Genomic DNA, 15606 nt, shown 5'->3' on the forward strand with positions numbered 1-15606 from the left:
CCCCAGGATGAAGATCATTGGAAGCATTTAACACAGGAGAACTCTGTCCCCCTTTCTCCTGATAATTTGTTTCTCCACAGCTATTGTAAATGGTCATGGGAGTTAAGTCCACTGAACTCTGTCAGCAAAGGCATTGGCTCCTAGTTCAGGACTCCAGAGGAGCCACTTGTAACCAGTCCCAAAAGACTGTTTCAGCTCATCTAAGACTTCTCACTGATAATGCACCGAGTTCTGCTACATACCCTTACAATCAATAAGTACATTGACAAGTTTATGAAACTGTGACAAACCAAATCAAGTAAACCATTCAGTGACTAGATTTTCCTGCCTACTGAGCCCCGCTCTGTGGGTTAGGAGACAACCCTGAGCTTCAGACAATGCTAAAAATATACTTCCGTGGTACATGTGTGTGAATCCTGGGCTTGCTCTCCAGCAATGGAAAACAATCTCTATAGCCACCCGTGGTGGCATGCACTTGCAATACCAGCATTCAAGAGGCAGAGGCAGAAGGATCACAAGTTCGAGGGCAGCCTGGACTGTACTGTGGTTATTATAACGGGAAGGAGGAAAAAAACGAAGAGGAGGGAAGTCAGACAAGGGGTGAGAATACAATACCATGCATCAGGAACCATAAGTATCCACGGTACCTGACTTTTTGTTGGCAGTTTAATTTACTGCAGTTTAAGTTTGCAGTGAAGGGTTGTGAGATGCCCAGCTGTTAGGCCATTTAACATCTTTGGACAGGAAACAATGAAGTCCTACAAAGTTGGTGGCTAGTGCAATGACCCCATGAGGTAGACTGAGGCACAGAGCATCTTAAACATGTGATCCGGCAGGCCAGGTGCCAACCCCTCACTGGGACAGGTATGAGAGGGAAAGGAACAATGTTCAATCTGCCAGATCCTACCCATCAGCTACCAAAACTAGCAAGTCTAGAAAGTTCTCCATATCCCAATCTTAAGTTTAATAGTTTTCATTGCCAAAAACTTGGCATTCATCTGGGAAAATCTCTTCACAGTCAATTACCCAGCTTGGCACAGTTACACACAAACATCCGAGATGACAGACGGCAGAACACAGGCATTTAAGAACCGCGAAGAACCGAGTTTTCAGGCTGTTACTTCATGACTAGGAAAGGCAGAGAACTCACGGGCTCAGAGAACAGGGCACTTAGCAAACCTATACATTACTTCTCAGCAATTTGACATTCTCTTTGCTAATAAACTGTTTCAAACCCCAATTTTATTTATTAGTATTAGTATTAGTAGTATTAGTATTATTATTAGTAGTAGTAGTATTTACTTATTCATTTGGGGTTTTTGAGTCAGGGTTCCTCTGCTGCAATAGCCATAGCTGTCCTGGAGCTCATTCTGTAGAAGCAGCTGGCTGTCCTCAAACTTAACAGAGACCTACTTGCCTCTGCCTCCTGAGTTCTGGGATTAAAGACGTGTGCCACCATGCTGGCTTCAAAACACAATTTTAAATAAAAAAAATGAAACTATATATCAGAATTTTTAATCCCTAGCCATATGTAGATAGATCCCAAGATACAGTGAGTAGTTTAATACATTAACTAATTTTTACATATTATGAAAGAAAACTCTCAAAATACCATAGATCATGGAACATGCAATTATCCAGTAAAAATATTAACTAACGTAAGTATATATCAAAATAGGAGATACTAAAGACTATTGGGTTGTGGGAAGCTTATATTTAGAAACTCTAGGGGCTGGAGGAATGGCTTAGTGACTAAGAGCACAAACTTCTTTTGCAGAAGACCTGGTTAGTTCCCAACATTCACATGGAGTTCCTACCATGTGAATACATGTTACATACAGTTACAACCACCTGCAACTGTAGCTCCAGGGAATTCAATGCCTTCTTCTAACCAGTGCAGGAGCTATGCTCATGTGTATGGACCTACGCCCCTGCCCCTGCTCCCTACACGTACAATTTTAAAAATTAAAAAAGGAGGCTGGAGAGATGGCTCAGCAATTAAGAGCAGTGGGGGCTCTTCTAGAGGACCTAGGCTTAATTCTCAGCACTCACGTGGCAGCTCACAATCATTTGTAACCCCATTTCCAGGGGATCTGCACTCTCTCTCTTCCAGCTTCCACTGACACCAGGCATGGACATGTTGCCCAGATATAAAAGCAGGCAAAATATATAATAAAAACAAGTCTTATTTTTAAAAAAAGAAAAAAGAAAATCTATAAAAGAACATAAAGTTGGGTGGATGGGTAGAAAGGATCAGAGAGGAATAGGGAAGGAAAACATTTGATTGAAATATATTGTATGGGGGGCTGGAGAGATGGCTCGGTGGTTAAGAGCATCGGCTGCTCTTCCTGAGGTCCTGAGTTCAATTCCCAGCAACCATATGGTGGCTCACAACCATCTGTAATGAGATCTGGTGCCCTCTTCCGGCGCGTGGGCATACACAGAGGCAGAATGTTGTATACATAATAAATAAATAAATCTTTTAAAAAAAAGAAATATATTGTATGAAAAAAATAAAAAATAAAACAGAAATAAATAAATAAATAAAAAGTAAAACAGAAAAAGAAAATCTACGCACAGAGTGGTTGCTGTCTGCTTCGCAATGCATACCTCTAACTAGCACTTAGAGAAGGCATTGACTTTGAATTTAACATTTATAAAATAAGACTAAAGGTTGCTGGTCTTGCGGTTTGTTTTGTTTTTGTTTTGACAGGGGTCTCACTGTGTAGCCCTGGCAGTCCTGGATCTCACTCTGTAGACCAGGATGGCCTTGAACTCATGGAAATCTGCCTGCCTCTGCCTCTAGAAAATTGGGATCAAAGACAGGTACCACTATGGCTGGAACAAACGACACTGATTTCACAAAGGATGTCTTCGTCTAAGCAGTGTGAGTGGTTTTCTCCTCCCCTTTGTGGACTAGCCCAATTTTAAATGTGATGAAAAGCTGCTTAGGTTTCAGAGTCCATGGACAACACCTGTGGAAGGCAACCCTGGCCAACCACAGGTCTGGTCATGTTTCTACAGGAAAACAGCCAGTTCTGCAGAATTGACATCATTACTCCATAGAATGCTTAGAGAAACACTGACCAAATTAACTATCTAACTTTAAACTCTACCAACAAAAATCATCTACGTAAAATCCATAGTCAAAAGTATAGTACCTACCAAGACTAGTCCTGACTTTTAGTATAACCAACTACATTGGAAAGCAAGAGCTTCTGATAAAACAGAAATATCTATTTGTTTCCCAAAATCATCTACCATATTCTAAAGCTAAAAATAAGTCTGATCATATTTGTATCTATCTTCCTCCCCTGGAATTGCAATGATTTAGTAGTTTTATCAGGCTAAATTAAAACTGAAATCCTTTATAAAGACTGTGAAATAATATGGAAATGAACAAACAGATGATTTTTATGAGTTTTTTTTCCACACACCATAATAACTCATCTGGGCCTACGTTGGTTTCAATGGGAACTTTATAATGACCGTAATTGTCTCTTTAATTATGTATTAGTAACGGTAAGTATAGAAATAAAAAAACTATAATGATACTGTAATACATTAAAGTAGAAAATTATATTTGGTATTACTTAACCAAATGCTATACCTCATAACATGCAACTTTTTAGTAAGTACAATTATTTTGCTTCTTGTCCCAACATGTCCCTAGAGAAGCACTAACAACCACTGTAGACCAATGCAACTGATTTTCTCCCCAAGCTAACCTGTCTTGGCTAGCTACTATTGCTTGAAGAGAGATCTTTCATTTGTTTTCATTAAGTAGAAAATGCTAACTCCTCAGTTCTCCTCCAGGGCTGTTCAAGGTGAGAATCCTGGCACATTAGACCACTGCTTTGTGTAGGTGTCTGGGGAATAGGTATCTCTGCTTCTCCTAAGGAGACAGGGTCTTTACTGAATTGGAGCCTTTCAGAACACACACCATCCTCTTGTTACTATTTGGACTTTTGTGATTATTTGTTTTCGGGGCGGGGGCGGCAAAGAAGGCAGAGATGGAGAAACAGAGGAAGGGAGGGACTAAGAGAAATCTTATAGGCTATCCGTGCACCAGGATTCCATGTCCCATTGCTAAAGGAGCTTGGTCCATGAGATCCAGCCCTTCCTCACACTGTAGTGGAGAGTGCAGACTGAAGTTTGGGTTCCAGACCATCCTATGCACAGTACTTTTTTCAGGCTGTTCCGGTCTACCCAGGCCCAAGTGGCTTACATAGAAAAGCCCTCTGTGAAGTCCAGATAGATCAGGAGGAGATCACGTACTCTATCCACAATGCTTGCCTCCTGTTCTGTCTCTCATTGTTTACTTAAACATTCGTTTCTTACTTTTTAAAAAGTAAGATGAAGCCAGGCAGTGGTGGTGCAAACCTTTAATCCCAGCACTCGGGAGGAAAAGGCAGGTGGATCTCTGTGAGTTCGAGGCCAGCCTGGTCCATAAGAGCTACCTCCAGGACAGGCTCCAAAGCTACAGAGAAACCCTGTCTCAAACAAACAAACATACGATGAAAATGATTTTGAGGGGCTGGAGAGATGGCTCAGAGGTTAAGAGCACTGGCTGCTCTTCCAGAAGTCCTGAGTTCAATTCCCAGCAACCACATGGTGGCTCACAACCATCTGTACTGAGATCTGGCACCCTCCTCTGGCGTGTGGGCATGCATTGAGGCAGAATGTTGTATACATAATAAATAAATCTTTAAAAAAAAAAGAAAATGATTTTGAAAAAGCACCAGTTTCCAAACAAGATAGAACAAAAACGAATAGGATTAAGGAGATCAGGTCTGCATGTCTTTTAAGGCATCTTCAAAGGGACCAAAAGTAGAAAGTGATTGAGCAGAAAATGTCACTTTATAAAATCAATCAAGATTTATTCTCCTTTTATTTACCTCTCTCCCCCTACCCTCTCTCTCTCAGAACAGGATGTCACTGTAGAGTTCCCCCACACTCTGCTGTATGGAATAGTAATGATAACACACGGTCAGACAGTTACTGTAGCTAGTATATCTTGTAAGAACACAACATTGAAAACTACCTTGCTACAGATGAGTAGGGGATTCTTATTGAGTATCTTCGTGACAGCAAACTGCAAAGCCGTTTAAAGGACTGAGTCACGTTTACATGAACCTGTAAGGACTGGTCTTCAAACACTTTTGTTAAGGTGCAGGAGAGTTTTAATTTTTGCTGATCTTAAGTGAAAAATCTTAAAAATATTACGGCATTTCTGCAAAGACTAGGAAGGAACAATGAATGTCTACTGGAGATGAGAACTTAGGGTCAACAAAACAAGAAGGAAACAAACACTTACCGTGACTGCAGCTCCAGCAGGCTCTCTCTCCCTTCCTCCTGCCCTCCACCCTCCTTTTCATTTTCTTACTTAAATGTGCACTTCTTACCTTAATTTTTTTTTTTTTTACAAAGGATGAGTTACGTAAATAACTTAACCGAAATAGACAATAGAAAATGTAAATCCAGCCGGGCGGTGGTGGCACACGCCTTTAATCCCAGCACTTGGGAGGCAGAGGCAGGCGGATCTCTGTGAGTTCGAGGCCAGCCTGGTCTACAAGAGCTAGTTCCAGGACAGGCTCCAAAACCACAGAGAAACCCTGTCTCGAAAAACCAAAAAAAAAAAAAAAATGTAAATCATTAGCCCCCGCAGTGTTAAAAGCATTTATTTTCATAAGTGCTTTTGGTCTTTTTGTTACAGTGTGTCACCAGATAGCATTCCACTCTTACTTCTACTCCTCCTTCAGAGATCATGGATCCAGGAACACAGCACACACCACGTGCACAGGGACACTGCATTAGAGCTGAAGTTGAAAGATAATAGACGCTAGAAAGTGTGATTCTTTCTAACAAGTAAAAAAGACTCTACCTTAATGAAAAATAGACAACCTGATAGCTACAAGCCAGGGGGAGATATTGGCAAAGGGACAAATTTCAGCCCATCATACCAACATCAGTCAAATGTCACCAATCTAAGGAGAAACAGGACAGTAGGACCAGACTAACCAGAGGCTTCCTTGGAAGAGAGGTGGACGGAGAGCATCCTAAAATCAAGCAAGGAGCAATGGACCAGTCTCTTGATTCGGCATCACCGAGTGAGAAACCACTCTCCAACTGACCAGAGCTAAGAATATGTACGCCATTCAGAAACACACAAGCATTTGTCTCTCCTATATATTAGAACTCTGTAACTCAGCAGATTTCAACATTACGTTCAAAGTTATTTTAGAAGCAGTGCACAGACCCAGCAGGAAAGGACTGCTTAATTAATTACAGGGCAGCTACACAATGAATCCACACACAGGGACTTTTCACATACAGATAATAAGGAAATGACTTTGAGATGTTCTGCAGTGAAGGCACAGAGCCGGTTACCTACTATCTTCTATTTGTGTAGAGCAGGTAGGTGGTAAGAGAGACAGAGAAGAGACCCAGAGTATGAAAAATATCTCTGAAAGGCATACGGGATCACTGATGGCGATTATTTCTGAGGAGTGGTTATCACAGAAAATGAATACATTTTCCTTTCTAAATAAATCAAGACTCTAAAAAAAGTTTTGGGAAAATTTAAAAACCTACGAACAACTGAAAGAAAAAGATCCTGCTCTCTCCAGGAACACATATACTAAAATTGCAATGATACTGAGATCAACATGGCCCATGGGCAAGGATGGATTCTTAAGTTGGGAGCATAGCCCTCAGCCCCTGGCATCCATCCCAGCCCCTATGTCTGGGAGTTTTATTGGTCTGGACTCCAAATCCCAGCATGCCACGCGGGGGGTCAGGACCACTCCCACAGGGTATTTAAGTGAGCTCCCAGAGGAGAAACAGGCAGTTTTCGGGTCTGCATGTGCTCCCTGCTGTCCTGTCTCCCCGCCATGTGGTAGGCCACCAGAGAGCGTCATTCTTAATAAAACGATTTGGTTTGATTTGACCTAATTGGATTTCTTGCGCCAGTGGAGCTGCCCTTTTCTTACTAATTTTTACTTATCATGGATGACTTGCAAACTGTCAAGTGCTCTGTAGTTTTTGCATAGATTTCTGTATTTGTAAACTCACAGTAAGTTTTGAATGAGGAAAAAAAAGAAGAGAGGAAAAGGCAAAGCTACCTCTGCATTGTGGAGGAGACAGTAAAGTCCAATCTCTGCACTGAATACCATCTTTATTCGCTGTGGGATCCCCATGGAGTGGGTCAACATCACTAACCATCATCTCAAAAGCAGTTGGTCTGACATGACGTGTACAGAGCATGAACCCTGCAGACAGAGTACATTGTGCGGGATACCGCAAGAAGCACACCTGCTGTGTGCTGCAGGACCTGGTATCTGAATAGCAGCATTCTGCTCCCAGGACCCTATGTGCAGGGCTTTGTTTTCCTGTGCCAGGGGTGTGAGGAGAGACCTGGCCACTACCTCTCAAGAGTCTACCATGCTTCCTCTTGACTTGCCCAGCCCTTCAGTTTGAGAAGCACTCCGTAAAGGTTAAGAGCTGCCCGAATTAACTGGAGGAAGGAGCTTGGGAAATCAGGGTCTCTTAATAGCATTGTTGCAAAGATCAGTTCTAACCGTGGAAAGAAAGGAAAGAGCAAAGTCGTTTCTTTACAACTTCACTTTGAAGACCACACACACTCAAAAACTACCTGCTTCAAAAGGTCAAGATTCTTCAACACTGCTTTGGGCTTGGAATCTGCATTCCTAGACCACTCGAGGTCACTCAGGGAACTCCGTGTTCTTAAACAGTCTTTCCAGGGAAGGGGTGGCTGAATTCCCTTTGTTAGAAAACAACAACAACAACAAACCCAACCTCACTTCCTAAGGATTTGGGGATTCAGGTTTGGTGAGAAAATTAATTCTAAAATTATCCACAGTCTTGCTTTTATTCCTACCTTAAAAACAAACAAAAGAGAGTCTCTGTTCTAATCCCATAATGAGGAGAGGAAGCCGATGAACTTAGGACAATGGGGTATGTTCACCTCCTTTAAGCTGTCTCCAATATGGCTCCAGATAGAACAGCTACCCCAGATTCCCAGTTATTCTTGGGACATACACAATTGTACAGTTATAAATAAGCTGTTAATATAAGACAGACTCTATGCGTAACAAAAGTGGTTTTACTTGTCGGCTATGGACGGAAAGATGTTTGCTAGAGGAGACCTCTGTGAGGGGAATAACACATGTGACTTTCCAAGATGGCTTCACCTGAGGGCTAGGTGGAGCTGCTCTCTGGCAGAGCACTTGCCCAGCAGGTTCAAGCCCCAGGGTTTGATCCTCAGGGCCAAAAAGAAGAATTTCTAATTTACTCGTAATCATTTAAAGAGGGTATTCAAAACCTAACTTACCAAAGACACACTTCATGAAATGGTATGAATCAAAAAAGAAATCATCTCTTTCTACAAGACTCAGTTTCTGAGAGATGACACAAGAGAACAGCCATAAAATTTAAGCGTCTCGTTTGCTGCAGTGAAGCTCTGGGCCTCTTACTTGAAATACAGAAACAATTCAATAATGTGCTGATCAATCCTATGTCCACACCCACCCAGCAAACAGCGTACAGTCTAACGCCAACAATCAGGTGACTGCAAAAACGGTTTCAGGATGATTTGCTATTCTCAGTCCCTTCTTTATTAACCTTAAGAGTTAATAAAGAGTTTAGAGTTGATAAGTCCGAAATCTTCAGGTGGGCTTTGTCCGGCTGCAGCCTCTACTAACTTAAAAGACATGACAAGAGGAACTAGCCCAGGACTAATGAATCCATCTGTCTGTGTTTGTAAGGGTTCAGTCTTTCCCTACCCTCCAGCCAAAACAACACAAATATCTGCAATGTTCCTGGTCATAAGGATAAAGACTACAAAACCATCTTAATCCTTATCATCTCCTTCAGTTCCCTGACAGCCAGAGACCTCTAAGCTTCAGAAAGTCCTCTCAACAAAAATACTACTGTCATTGAGCCGTATGTCCAGCCTGGTCTCCACAGCAAAGGGAGAAGTCATAGTGCTTACTGCCAGACACTCTGCAGTTGCTTCTCATCTCAGAAGTTCTCCATGACCTTTGCAGGCAGCCAGGTGACTAAGCAGCTACAAAAGTGGGGCCTCATCCCAAGCCCCCAAGTTATCCGGTCCTTTTACTTGTTCGTGAAATGAAACACAGAAACCTAAGAAATCTCAACTACAAGAGTCTCTAGTTGGCAGGGGGAGAGAGGATATTAAGATAATTCATATGAAATGTGCCATTCAGATGAGGGGAAACTTAAATAACAGAAAATCACATGCAAGAAGCAAACATGTTGTGACAATATTTGAGAGACCGAGGGACTGTGTGCTGTAAATATGTAGCCACCAATAGTGAACATAAGAGATTTTCATCTGATAATAAAGAACCCCATTAATATCCAACAACTTTAAAGCCCAAGACAACTAGAAAATCAAATGTGGAATTTTCAATGTGCAAGAGATGTATTTAGGAGCCAAGAACACAAAGCAAAGAGTCAGAGAACAGAAAGACACCAAGGGTCTGACCCAAAAAAGAACTATGAAAACACAGCTTGCCTATTTCTGGAAACTGTCACGCCTTTCCAGCATGGCAGGAATGCTGGGATTGGCTCTGGGTGACAGGCAGGAAATATGAGGACAGACCCTATGCCCACTGGGCTGCTCTACTCTGGCCTTCAGCAGTCCTGGAGAAAACAATGAACATTCCCGAGTTAAATTTGGCTTTGTAGTTAATGATGGCAAGCCAGAGGGGAGGTCAGACAATTCCATGACTCTGCAATGCTGGTCTCTCTAAACAAGTCCAGGAAAAGGAGAAGAAGCAGGGGTGAGATGGAGAGGGTTTGGTGTAGATATCTGACTCAGGTGACTGTTGGGTCAAGACATGTCATGAATGTTGAACCCAATGGAGTAGACACTCACTGAAGAATCTCTACCCAAAGGTCATAAGATCCAGTAGACAAAATAATATGTGTACCACTTTCCCCCACCAACACCTATGTTTAGAGATAAACTGTAACCACCTGTTACACAGAGTGGTTACAGTTAGCATTTGTTTTGCTGTGTTGTTTTGAAGGAAAATTCCAAAGTGAGTCAATCAGAGGACCATGGCACCTTGGATAAGGAAGCAAGCAGCATGGAAAAGAACACTCAGATTATTTTAAAAGTCAAAGAGCCAAAAATACTTTTCACGTTATACTTTTTAGAACCAGGCTAGAAATCACATAGACTTAATTCAAGATGTTTTCCTTGAATTGAATGCAAAACTTTCAGTTTCAAGAAGGCATAACCGTCAGGGGTGTTTAGAGAGACTTCATTCACCCCGCAAGCCACTTTTTGGTGCTGTTGCATCCCTTTAGCTGACCTCTTGTCCTCACCTTAGATCAAAACAAAGGAAGGCAGACTGAGCTGATAGGAGAGACATTTGGACCATCTAAGATTCTGCAGAAGGAAAGCAGACAGAAGACTAGTTCCACCCCTTAATTCATCTTTATGGTCTTGCCATCTTCGGTGTTAAAGGCCAAGGCCCCTTTTCAATTTGAAGAAACTTCGTTTCCTTGAGACAGGGAACCCCGGAAGTATTTTTAATTTAGCCAGCGGTAACACAAAGCTTGTATTTTTCCTGATTGAATAACTCAGAATTTGGTAGCACATATTTACTCTTCCTGCACTCAGCATGGACACTGAACATGACCAAGGACAGCTGTAATGTTTGCTCAGGCCAAGAAGAATTTCAGTGCTATACAAACGACAGCTATTTTCAGAGTTCTGCGCCGTTAAGGTGTGTAATATTTCAGATTGATTTTAGAGATGAAGATAACAGAAGAAGCACAGGAATGATGAATTATTCAACCAAAGTCACACAGCCAAGAAGGTCAAACCGGAATTTAAAACCGGGCTGTCTAGACCCGACGTCCACACCGCCCTCGGTTATGCTGGCTCCTGAACTTTCAGACATCGCAGATGAACAGCCATGTGGCAAAGACAATTTTACACCTCTGTAATGTTACCACTTTAATCTCCAGTTCCTACACAGCACTCAGGCTCAGGACTAACAAAGGGGAAAGGAGAAATGCCCAATGCCCCCACTTGGCATTCTTTTAGTAACAAAAGGAAGCTTTGAAAATGACAGCGTCTCCAATCTGGTAGGAAATGCACGGGAGAAAGAAAAAGTCTCAGAAATCTCTGGGATGATGTTTCATAATGCCACTGTAACTTTAAAAGGCCTTTGTACTTGTTCAGATTCAAATTTGCCAAGCTAGTGCATACTTGAGAAATCTTAATTACTTGGTATAGGAAAACAGGGCCAGCTCCTAGTGTGGCTTGGGGAATTCCACAGCAGGACTTCTCCAGAGAGCTCGGGAGTTTTCACCCTAGAATTCTTTCAACACACCTGGCATCGAACCTACATTCTCCTAATCCCTGCCTCTGGGGCAGGTGTGAAGGTGTGCCCACCGCCGCACAGGGCGTTCTGCCAGGGCATGGCTCCTTGACCTGGGAGGGGCCGGGCGACTGCATGGACCTCCAGGCCCTCCACTGTTCAATTTGCCAGTTTCCTGAGAGTTCCAGCAGGGAAGAAGGCAAGTGAGCTCCTTCCTGCAGAGTCTGGCCCTGTTCTCATGGAGGATGGGTTTGTTTCACGACTGGGTCTCTTTACTCTTTGGTAATCTAGTCTGGTAGCTCATCAACCTTAATACTGCCTCTGACTGCCAGAATTTCTAACACCATCATGTATCTGGCAGAAGGCTACAGGGGCCAGTCCTGTTCTGGATCATTTCCTCCTGAAACAACTTAATCGATTAATCTGAATTGATTAACCAGTGAAAGCAGGACAATGTTGTCTGGTCCTTTCATGGACTAGAAACCAGAAACTCCATCTCTCTTTTGCAGGAGGCATTGCAAGGGGCCAGTGCTTCTAAGTCATAGGAAGCCAAACATTAGTCCTCTTCACCTGCCTGTCCCCAACTGGAGACAACAGCCTGAATGTCCATTGATTAACCTGTGACAATCGTCCTCCTTCCTCAACAAAGTTGAACACCAGATTATTATTGATAATAGCTGATGGAACCCTTCATCTTCCCGAGTCCCCACACGGCCACTGCTCTCAAGTCCCCTCCATTGTCCTTCTCTATGATACCTCATGCCCAACAAGATGTCCCAATGTGCAGTTCAGCTCAGTTCCCTTCATTTTACAAGATGCTGTGCTCAAAAGATGCCCCAGAAAACGTCTTGATCATTTGGGGTGTCTCTTTGTGGAGGGGGGGGCAGAGAAAAACAGGAAGATCAGGGTAAATGTTTGAGATCCAGAACTAAGTAAAATCTGGAAAATGTGCTAAATGATTCACATTTTTGTTTCGGACGAGAAGGAACTTTATCATGCATGTGTCTATTTTGATCACGAATAAAACAGAAATCGGTGTTCTGATTTGGCACTGACTCTAAGGCTTTGATTTATTATGGAATTTACAAATGATGTTTTCCGTGACCCTATTGGTTGGCCCATGTAGATGTCAGCACAACTTCTCTCCCTAAAAAAACACTTGCCAATGGCAAGTGTGTCATTTTACACACTAGCTCCAATGAAGATTTTATAGGTACTCTTAAGTTCCAGGTTTATTTAGTGTAAATATCGTCTAGACACATTATCTCATTTTCATCTCAGAGCTTGGAGCAAAGGAAGAAAGAAGCCTGATAAGAACCCTGTAGTGGAAGAGGCTGAGGACAAAAGCTTAAATGGGCAGCACAGGGCTGGAGAGATGGCTCTGTAGTTAAGAGCACTAGCTGCTCTTCTAGAAGACCTAGGTTCAATCCCCAACACCCACATGGTGCATAGACATACGTACAAGAAAACATCCATATGCATAAAATAATAAAATAAACAAACAGCATGGTAGGTGGCTCTCTGTGAATGAATGGTAAAGCTGGCACCCCATAACACAGGTGTTTTGGGTTGGAAAAGAGCAGAATAAGGATTTGGGGCAGACCTGCACAGCCAAGACTTGCTTGGTAATAGCAAACCCTCCAAAGTGCAGAGTAAAGTCTAGAACCATGGTAGAAAGATATACACCCCAGGGAACTGGAGCTTCCAGACCTGATACTCACGTTGACACTGTCCCCAGGACTGGCGAGCCCAGCCCCAGCAGCAGTCAATCCTGCTGCCATAACGACACAGGCCAATCGAAGAGACTATTTGCCTGGGCCACCTACCAAACAAACAAACAAAAAAAATGTGAAATAAAGACATGTGAGATTTAAAATCATTCTCTCTTTGTTTTACACAGAAAAATCTACTTAAACCACACCCAGCACTTTGCTACAAACTCCTTACTGTCTGTAGGAATTTCAGGACAGGACACCTTTCTAACTGTAAAGTTAGACATACACACACTGGACACACAGGAGTAGGGAGAGAAGCAGTGCCAGCTGAAACCAAGACATCCCGGGCCACCACCATTCACGGGTTTCTGAAAGCTTGCTTGAAATAAAACAGATTTCCCAGACCCACAGCTGTTGAGGGGGAGGGGGTAGGCAGTTCCGACTAATACACCATATACTGATACACCCACCATACACTGAAAAGCGTTGAATAACAGATCTGGCAAAGCAGAAAGAATTTCTGCTGAGTATAAAGGGCAGATAAGGAAATGGGCAAGAAGAGGCTATTCAAAAATCAAATGCAACAAAACTCATTTCGATCCAACTATCCCCTCCCATCACTGCCATGCCGTAAGAGAGGTCTAAAACCAAGGAATTTAAACTGTGGGGAACGCATAAAGTTTCCTCGTGTTTTGCAAACTGTCTGCATCAGCAGTTCAGGGACTGCAAGTTTAAGGTGCAGATCCCATGTATCAGAGGGTGCTTAGCGTGCGATCCTTAGCAGTTCAGATTCACACCTACCAGACTGTCTTACTCCCGTACATCTAAATAGGCTGTTTTGGACGCCTTTTAAAAGGCAGCACATAAACTAAAATTGGAACGATACAGAGAAGATTAGCACGGCCCCTGCGCAGGGATGATACGCAAATTCGTGAAGCGTTCCATATTTTTAATAAACATGGTATACCTACCTATACATCAAAAAAAGCAGTAATACATTTAGAAGTGTGTGTGCCTCTTGTGAATGTGTGCCGCAAAGCAATGCACCACGAGTTCACGAGTGGGCAAAGAACTGATTTTAATAATAAAAGCCTTAGCCCCTGACTGCTTCCCACTTCTTAAACTCTTTATCTTTTCAATTCATCTTCTCTTTACCCTCAGGCCCAAGGTACAAAATAACCCCTAACTTTCTATTTTCCCCGACCAGGTGCTGAACAAGGAGCGCTGCCTTCACTCTTCCGCGCTCCGTGGCTTCCCCTCCGGGAAAGCCAATCAATTCTGCAATTGATTCGTTCCAAGATTGCAGGTAAAAAGGTGCGGCATCTTCAAAGCAGTTGAGGCACAGGCTCTAGGGGTGGGGGCGGGGTGGGTGGCGGGGTGAACCAGCGGGAAACCTGTCCAGCTGAGGCCTTCAGCAGGGACTGAGGGGAGCGACCCTCACGCAGGGCGAGGGATCTCAGAGGGAGAGAGCGCGCCGCGGTCTTGGGAGGACAAGCTCAGTGACAGCGGAGACCCAGCTCGAGATTGTTGGGACCTGTCAGAGCACGCATCAGTCAGGCCCGCCAGGTCTGAGTGGTGCCGCGTGGACACACACACACATACACACACACACACACACAGAGCGTCCCCTCTCAATCCTCATATTGAGCTTCTGTCCCTTCTAGAGGACACACACACAGACACACACGCACGGAGGGTCCCCTCAGTCTTCATGTTGAGCTCCCGTCCCCTCCAGAAATCAAGAGGGGAGCTCGCGGGTGCCCCTCGTTCCCGAGTCGCGTCCTCGCCGCCACCCTTTGTCGAGCCTCCCGGTCACCTGCAAGTTTCCCCTCAGGACACAGTCCACCCTGAGCACTGGCCGCGGGCTGCAGGGACGCCCCACTCGCCACCTGTGTCCCTGCGCCGGCTTTCGCTCAGCGCAAGCCGGGCACCAGCCTCTGGGCTCCCCAGTCTCGAAGGGGGCTGCGCAACCCGAGGTCCCTGAGGAAAGAAGAGGGCGCCGGGGACCCATCTCACCTCCCATCGAAGTCGGCGGCCGCCTGCAGGTAGAGCGAGGACGCGAGCACCGCCGCCAGGAGCACAGCCATGCCGGCCGGCCAGGACGTGGGGAGCCGTGCGTCTCGGGATCTCCGGGTCTCCTTCGGCGCGACACCCGCAGCTGCTGGGACGCACAGGGCGCGACGCTCAGCCGGGCAGGTCTGCGGCGGGCTGGCAGAGCCCCTCCGGCTCCCTCCTGGCGAGGGGAGGTGCTGCGGCCGGAGCCGCGCCGCCCGCCCGCGGGGAGGGGCGAGGCGGGAGGGACGAGCCGCGCAGCCCGCCGCCCTCCCTGCCCTGCCGCCCTCGTGCCCGGGGCGCGCGCCGGGGCTCGCCCCTCCCCGGGCCCCCGCGGTTGGGGAAGCTCAGGGGGCGGGGACGCCGCGCGCCACCAGCGTCTGCCACGAGTGGCGCTTGCCCCGGGCTGCAAGAAAAGTTGCGACCACAGCCTGGAAGAGGGAGAGCTGGGGGACCTG

At 44.8% G+C, this 15606-nt stretch overlaps 1 protein-coding gene and 1 non-coding gene across 5 annotated transcripts in view; one reads left to right on the top strand and one right to left on the bottom strand.

The window, feature by feature from the left end:
• Positions 1–15402, bottom strand: part of Npnt (nephronectin) — a 66661-nt gene extending 51259 nt beyond the window's left edge. For all 4 annotated transcript variants that reach the window (XM_057793758.1, XM_057793756.1, XM_057793757.1 and 1 more), the window contains exons 1-2: positions 15113–15402; positions 13103–13203 (exon numbers count right to left, since the gene is read on the bottom strand). In XM_057793758.1, the coding sequence (XP_057649741.1) occupies positions 13103–13203; positions 15113–15183 (172 nt within the window). In that variant the 5' untranslated portion in view covers positions 15184–15402. The remainder of the gene's footprint in view (positions 1–13102; positions 13204–15112) is intronic.
• On the top strand, positions 13941–14047 carry LOC130890288 (U6 spliceosomal RNA). The gene has a single exon (XR_009058725.1). It is a non-coding gene; the product is annotated as a U6 spliceosomal RNA (small nuclear RNA).
• Positions 15403–15606: the final 204 nt, after the last annotated feature.

The sequence above is a fragment of the Chionomys nivalis genome, chromosome 18, assembly GCF_950005125.1.
Source record: "Chionomys nivalis chromosome 18, mChiNiv1.1, whole genome shotgun sequence".
Classification (NCBI taxonomy): domain Eukaryota; kingdom Metazoa; phylum Chordata; class Mammalia; order Rodentia; family Cricetidae; genus Chionomys; species Chionomys nivalis.